The sequence below is a fragment of the Primulina eburnea genome, chromosome 1 (genome assembly GCF_022965805.1).
Source record: "Primulina eburnea isolate SZY01 chromosome 1, ASM2296580v1, whole genome shotgun sequence".
Classification (NCBI taxonomy): Eukaryota; Viridiplantae; Streptophyta; class Magnoliopsida; order Lamiales; family Gesneriaceae; genus Primulina; species Primulina eburnea.
The window spans coordinates 5,739,461-5,747,226 of record NC_133101.1 but is presented as its reverse complement, the minus strand read 5'-3'; the positions used below and the strand labels follow the sequence as shown (position 1 = coordinate 5,747,226).

General features: G+C 40.3%; 2 protein-coding genes across 2 annotated transcripts; one reads left to right on the top strand and one right to left on the bottom strand.

The window, feature by feature from the left end:
• Nucleotides 1-451: 451 nt before the first annotated feature.
• Nucleotides 452-3,898, top strand: LOC140824045 (E3 ubiquitin-protein ligase WAV3-like). Its single transcript, XM_073185649.1, has 2 exons — nt 452-667; nt 1,901-3,898. The coding sequence occupies exons 1-2, from the start codon at nt 647-649 to the stop codon at nt 3,755-3,757; spliced, it is 1,878 nt and encodes a 625-aa protein (XP_073041750.1). The 5' UTR covers nt 452-646; the 3' UTR covers nt 3,758-3,898.
• A 109-nt stretch (nt 3,899-4,007) lies between these two features.
• Nucleotides 4,008-6,009, bottom strand: LOC140824049 (E3 ubiquitin-protein ligase WAV3-like). Its single transcript, XM_073185654.1, has one exon. The coding sequence runs from the start codon at nt 5,913-5,915 to the stop codon at nt 4,257-4,259; it is 1,659 nt and encodes a 552-aa protein (XP_073041755.1). The 5' UTR covers nt 5,916-6,009; the 3' UTR covers nt 4,008-4,256.
• Between the last annotated feature and the right edge of the window lie 1,757 nt (nt 6,010-7,766).

The following is a 7,766-nucleotide window of genomic DNA, read 5'->3' as shown; positions in this document are numbered from 1 at the left end:
TGTTTTAATAATCATTTTGACCCGGTTTAAGATCCAATTTTATGGATAATTATTTGATTAATAAAATTGGATCTTAAACCGGGTCAAAATGATTATTAAAACAACTTAAAATTTTAACGATAAATATAGGACTATTAATCTATCCTTATTTAATCCACTCAACCAAACACACAGCATAAAAAATAGTATTTTTTCATAGGTGACCCAAATAAGAGATCTATCTCACAAATACGACCCGTAAGACCGTCTCTCACAAGTTTTTACCTTTTTTCCCAACCTTGTCATTGTATAATTTCTCCCCAGAAAAGAGATGGAAGATATCTAAATAACATAAATTATAATAATCTATGTAATCTTAACTTTTTTATTATTCGAATACTTTATTTGACCATTAGAAAACTCAGACTGTAATTTACTTGTGTATTTCAATCAAATAAATGCTGGTAGACACAATGGAAGACGACTTTTTGAATGCGTCAGATAATACAACTTTTTCTTCCTCACGAAGAAATTCTTGAGAGGCTACACGTATATATGGTGTGCCAAAGTTGGGTCCAAGCTATGTATATATATGTGTATATATGTATCCTTTGTTTCATGTATCATTTTACACTGAAGCGATAAAACCCATACGCACAAGAATTCTATGGCTTCTTCCGATGATAGTGTAAATTTCTTTCCTTTTTTTTATTATGAATTATTAATCGGGTTCTTTTTTATTTGTGTTGATGGGCATGATCGTGCATCAGAATTCTTGTTATGGTGATTTACTTGGGTTTGTTGTTCGCTTGTTCCGATTCTATTTTTGGCGGATGGATCGTATATAAGATGTCAAATCTTCCCTTTGTATGAGAATTTGAACATTTTCAGTTTTGGGTTCTCAATCTAATAATCGAAAGTATGTTCACCATGATTGGTTTATCTTCAAATGCATTTTGGTGATTTTGAAATTATTTATCTGGTTAAACAGAATTTATGGGTGGATTCTATTCGTTGATGGTTAAGTGCTTGCTTTAAAATCGTCTGTATGAACGGGAATATTAAAATTGTATGTGCGGTTTTCGTGAAGTTCCAAGTTGGGTCCGGGCACTCAGCTTTTGATGAATTTGAATGACAAAATCTATAGGTTGCTTCCGTTTTGTTTCCTTGAACTGTTGGATTGTATGTGGATGGATGAATCTGATTTCGTAAGAGGAAATTTGATTTGAATAAGAAGTTTAATCGTGGATTTCGAATGATATTCATCTTGACTTAAATTCCTCATTCAGTATGGACTGAATTTAAAATTTATCTCAAGTGTTTTGTTGAATGAAGTTGAAATAATGGAATATGGTGATTTCAGATTGCTCAATCCAGATACAATTTTGTGGATTCGTTTTATCATCTCTATATCTTTGGAGTCGAGGAAAATAAGTTTATGTGATGGCCAACAGGGAAAAAAATTAACATCCCTTGTCTGATAAAGTATATTATGAGCCTATCTATATTAACAACCCTTTTTAAAATTTTAAGTGCTCATGTATTTTCCATGGAATTATTTGTTATGAATACTAAAAGTTCTCTTCTAACCACAGCAGAATTTTATAATGCTCACTTAACGGCATGGAGCAAGTTAGTTTGAGGGGGCTAAGTTGAAACATCCCTTAATTTAGTGTGGCTATTGAGACATGAAAGAATTTGATATATGTTTTCTGAAAATAATTTTTTTTCTGGATTGTACACAGTTTTATGAACATTGTTGTGGTTAACTGTTGGTTTTGCCTACTGATTAGTAAAACTACTTCAGATACTTGTAAGTTTACCTGTCAGAGTCATTTGTGAGTGTAGAAATTAAATAATGAATGCTCATTCATCATATGTTCACATACATGTGTAATGTGTGTTGTTATCTCTGCTTCAGAAAACATGTGCCATATGCTTGGGGCGTATGGAATCGGGGAAAGGTCAGGCCATCTTTACGGCTGAGTGTACTCACTCCTTCCATTTTAGCTGCATTAGCAGTTGTGTTACATATGGCAATTATGTTTGTCCTGTTTGTCGAGCCAAATGGAATGATCTCCCTTTCACTGTTTCTAGCCCAAATCCAGCCAATCAAGTTCCTCAACCCCGGTTGCCGGTTGGCTCCCGCATTATATCTGAGCGAGAACCGATTTTATTTTCTGATGATGAGCCGCTGCCTTCGGTCAATGTTGATGCAGCGTCTTCTGCTTCACTGGCTGACCTGCAGAATGTCAGTGTCAAGGCCATTCCAGAGCGGCCCGCCATAGCTTCTTCGGAATTTGTTCCTGAATTTGCTGTTCTTGTTGGAGTAAGGGCACCGTCACTATCGGAAGATGCCCATCAGTTACATCGTGCTCCTATCGATCTCGTTACTGTGCTAGATGTCAGTGGCAGCATGCATGGATCAAAATTGGCACTCCTGAAACGTGCTGTTGACTTTGTGATAGATAATTTAGGTCCTTCAGACCGGCTTTCAATAGTGTCATTTTCAACTCATGCTAGGAGAATTTTACCCTTGCGCAGAATGACAGAGCAGGGACGTCAAAATGCTAAACGGTCTGTGTATTCACTTTCTGCAAGTGGCTCCACCAATATTGTGGAAGCCTTGAAGAAGGGAGTTCAGGTTCTCGAAGAAAGGCGACACCAAAATCCGGTTTCTAGCATCATATTCTTGTCAGATGGAAGAGACACTTGTTACCACGGCACACGGTTCCAAAATCTCTCGAGTCCAAGACAGCCTCCACAATATCTGCATCTATTGCCTACTTCTATCTGTCCTGAAAACCGAGGAACAGAAGATCACGGTCAGCGCCAAATATTTCCAGTCCATGCATTCGGTTTTGGTACAGATCACGATCCTCTCACAATGCATGCAATTTCTGATGCATCGGGCGGTACTTTTTCCTTCATCGAGTCATACGAAATGGTGCAAGATGCTTTTGCTAGCTGTATTGGTGGCCTACTTAGCGTGGTAATTCAGGAGCTGCGTCTAATGATGAGGTCAGCATCACATGGGATCGAAATTAAATCAATATCTTCAGGAAGATATGCAAGTGAAATCACTAATGAAGGATCAGAAGGTTTAATAAAAGTTGGGGATTTGTATGCCGACGAGGAAAAAGAATTTCTTATTAACTTAGCGGTCCCTGTATATCAGGGCATTGAAGATGACTCAAATACCACGTCCCTTTTGGATATTACATGTTCTTACAGAGCTGTCATGTCGAACGACATGATACAAATAGATGGTGACCTAGTCGCTATACAGAGACCGAAATCCCCATCCCCTCTTGAAACGACTATAAGTTTTGAAGTTGATAGGCAAAAAAACCGCCTCTCAGCAGCAGAAAGCATCAGAGAGGCTCAACAAATGGCAGAAACAGGCAATCTATTAGGCGCACGAGCTCTTCTATCAAATCGAAGGTCGACCCTTCTTGCTTCTGCATCTGGGCAGGCAGGTGATGGTCTTTGTTTGTGGCTCGAAGGCGAGATGAAAGAAATGGATGGAAGAATGGCAAGTATGCAGTTGTACGAACGCGCTGGCCGAGCCTATGCGCTCTCGAATATGAGCTCACATGCATATCAAAGGGCCACAACTAGAGGTAGCAGCGTGCCAGGAGCAAGTTTCAGCTTTGGTGCAGGTGGTGCAGCCCATCATGGTAGTTTCAATGCTTATGCGACACCGAGTATGGCGAATATGGTGACCAAATCTCATCAGCTTAATAAGACAGGGGACAGTTCTCAAAGTAAAGAATGAGTCATGTATCTGTTTTTTTTCAATCCTTTTCTCTCCCTTGTTTGTTATCTTGTGTGCCTGGTAATTGCAATTTACATCAGCTGTTTGTATCTTTGTAGTTTGATATGCGACATTTTATTCGTAATTTTTTTTATATACTCTGTGGAAAATGCAAAATTGTATTGCATTTATTTTAGAGAATAAAATTGAACATTGATACCAACGGTGTAAAGAACATGTAATTGATCTTTAGTAGTAATTGATTTTTTAATCTGAGAAAATTAGAACATATAAAATAATTCAACAGTTAACAAATCTATTAGTAATATTTAAGAAAATCAAACCAATGATTAAATAATAATACTTTCATAATAGCCACAGAAAATGCAAATTATGGATTGCAAATAGAATAATATAAACTGAAGAACCCAGTCAGAGTAACTCTCCTTAACAAAATTTTGGGAGGCACAAATTTATTAGATCAAGCCTTTTTATTTCCCTCCTCTTACGGCTTAACATGTTAGATCAATTTCACAGAACCGGAACCGGAACCTGTAGCTTCGCTCTGTTGCTTAGACTTGGCAACCATATTAGCCATGGTCGGAGTCACATATGCCGCGAAACTGGGGGGACAGCCAAAAGAGGCACAGCCGTAGGCTGGAGAAGTTGGCGCGTAACCGGCTGGAGAAGTTGGTGCGTAACCGGCGGGACTGCCGCAAGGGTGGGAGGTGCCACAGTCGTATCCAGGAGAAGTCACAAACTCTGCTGCTCCAGGAACAATATCCCCTCCCGATGCGGCCCTTTGATAAGCATGCGAATTGATCCCCGCTAGAGCATAAGCTCGACCTTGTTGCATATACTCCTGCGACGTTCCCATTCGTTTTCGAGTTTCTTCCATCTCAGCATCAAGCCACATACACAAAGGGTCACCTGCTTCTGCACAAGCAGTAGCAAGAAGCTCAGATCTCCCCTTGGATAACACGGCTTGTGCGCCTACCATATTACCCGTCTCCGCCATCTGTTGAGCCTCTGTGATGGCTAGTAAGGTTAACAGACGGTTTCTCTGCCGCTCAACCTCTAAGTTGAGTCCCATGTCTTGAGGGGACACATATTTCGGTCTGCGTATCTCAACCAATTCGACTTCTATTTGTACCATCTCATTCGACACCATGTTTCTGTAAGAACACGTGATGTCCAAAAGGGACGTCTTTCCCTCAGTGTCGTCATCTCCATCAGCATTAGGAAGTGAAGGGACAGATAGATTGATGAGAAATTCTTTTTCCTCATCCGCGTAAAGGTCACCGATCTTGAGAGTACCTCGAGATCCTTGGTTGGATATTTCACTCGCATAACTTCCTGAAGGGATCGATTTAATTTTTACTCCATGCGAAGCTGACCTCAAATTTAGACAGAGTTCTTGAGTTACTACACTTAGGAGACCACCAATGCAGCTAGCGAAAGCATCTTGTAACATCACGTGAGACTGAATGAAGGAAAAAGTACCGCCAGACGCATCAGCAATAGCGTGCATCACGACAGGGTCGTGATCTGTACCAAAACCGAATGTATGGACCGGAAAGGTTGCCTGCTGGGCTGAGTTTTCTGTTCCTCTGTTTCGGGGAAAGATAGAAAAGGGCAATAGATGGAGATACTCCCGTTCCCCTCTAGCATTGGCCAAGGGACTGTAGTTATAAGTGTCCTCTCCATCTGATAAGAAAATTATAGTTGAAACCGGATTCTGTTGACTCCTTTCTTCAAGAACCTTCACTCCCATCTTCAGACCGTCGACGATGTTGGTCCCTCCATCGGCATAAAGCCGATCAACTGCCCGTTTTGCGTTTTCGCGGCCTTCATCGGTCATCCTGCATAGAGGCGAAATCATTTGTGCAGTAAATGTGAAAGACACGATGGAAAGTCGATCGGAAGGGCCTAGATTATCGATGATAAAGTGAACAGCACTCTTCATAAGTGACAGCTTCGATCCATACATGCTGCCGCTAACATCTAGCACCGCGACAAGGTCGATAGGCGCCCTCTGAATTCGCTGTGCATCGTCTGATAAAGACGGCGCCTTTAGTCCGACGAGTACTGAGAATTCAGATAAAGATTCCGATGCGGCAACAGCCGGGCGCTCTGGAACGGCCTTGATGGTAAGTTTCTCCAAGCCCGAAGGACCCATCGTTCGTTCTTTGGGATGAAAGCTTTGGGGGGGTGTGTATATATAGAGACGAGCCGTGATGGCTTGACGCCCAAGGAGGATTTGAAATTAGAAGATTTGACGAGATTTGATCAAACAAAATAAAATCCCTACAAATTTCAATTTGAACTACTGAAATAAATTATTATTTTTAACATTAGTTAATCGTATACTGTTAATCTACTTTTCGATTTTATTTTCCCCTAAAAAAATAACATTTTTCCATTAATTTATGGGAACTTTATTATATATGTTTTGAAATTTTAAATTAAAAGTATTTTCATATTTTAAAATTTCCATAAATTATTTATCTCTCAAAAATTTCCATTATTTTTAGCAAGAAAATCCTAATTTATGTGTTCACTATAAATATTTATGAACTAGTAGAAATTAACATAGATATATCATCAAAGAATATTTATGAATCACAAAAATCTTGTCAGACATAAAATATTATTTTTCACTATATATATGGAGCGGATAGATCCGTCTCACGGATAAATCCATGATATCATCTCACATATATCTAATATGATATGTACAAAGAAATTTATTACCATAATTGTAGTGACCCGTTCCAGAATCACCTACTAGTTGAGAACTAAGCATGCAATTAACTTAATTAATAAAAATCAGAGATAACAGCGGAAATATGGTTAACAACAATAGTTTATACAACCCAATCGAAATCCAAAATACTCAACTAACTGAAAGTATCTGCTACAATCATATCAAATCAAATGGAAAACACTGAAAACTAAACCAACCAGCTACTCACTGTCCTCCTCTTGCTCTTCCCGAGCTGTCCAACCTGAGGCCTGCCCCGTGGGAATGGGGTGTCCAAGATAAACAAAACCGAGGACGTGAGCGATAAGAACGCCCAGTACAAAAGCATGAGTATACAAACCTATATGAAATGCACATGCTATGATATGATACCAGGGTAGTCAAGAAACAGGAGTCACAAAAGATCTCAAAATGCTCAGTCTAGAGGCGCCAAGTGGATAGTGCCGCGCGGTACAACCTCTGGGTCACTGCATCCACTGCAAGAACAGACGTGGACCTAAAATGTCCCGGATCACCGAAGCCCTCCCGACCCGTCGGCCACTGTGTACTCTCGGTGTCCATGCGTCCACAAGACAAGACAGGGCTGAGCGGCCCCACAAGATATATAGCTTATCTCGAAAGAGATACAGCTCAACAGTAAAGGCTATCTCGAAGGAGATACGGCTCAACATGAAATGCAACATGCAGTAATAAACGTGACATAATAGCATGCATCATATGACATATATCAATGCACCACATAATCATGCAACACATATAAGAATGTATACTCAACCAGGATATCTCGGATAGTACTTTCGTACCTCTATCACAGCAATCCTAATCCACTAGAATAACCAGACAACAGGTCTAGTCCAAGCCTATTCATCAAAAGCATACCCAATGAACAATACTACCATGCTCAACTAGCAAAACCAGTACTCCCTAGTACTACCAAAGGTTTAGGGTTTACCTTCGTCCGTCGACAGCCCTTTGATGTCGATTGCCTCGTAACTCAGGCGTCGCTACACTACCAATCCTGGCAGCTCTTGGCTATCGCTCGACCGACAACTAACCCTAGAAACCTTCCAAATCTCTCAAATATGAGACACAACTCAAGGATTGTCAATACAAAATGAGGAAATCCGAGCACTATTTATAGGCTATGTTCGGATCCACCGAACCCACTTCGGAACGTCCGAACTCCTACGTGTCCATCAGCTCTTGACACCTCACGATCGGATCCACCGAACCTACACTTCGGAACGTCCGAACTCCCACGTGTCC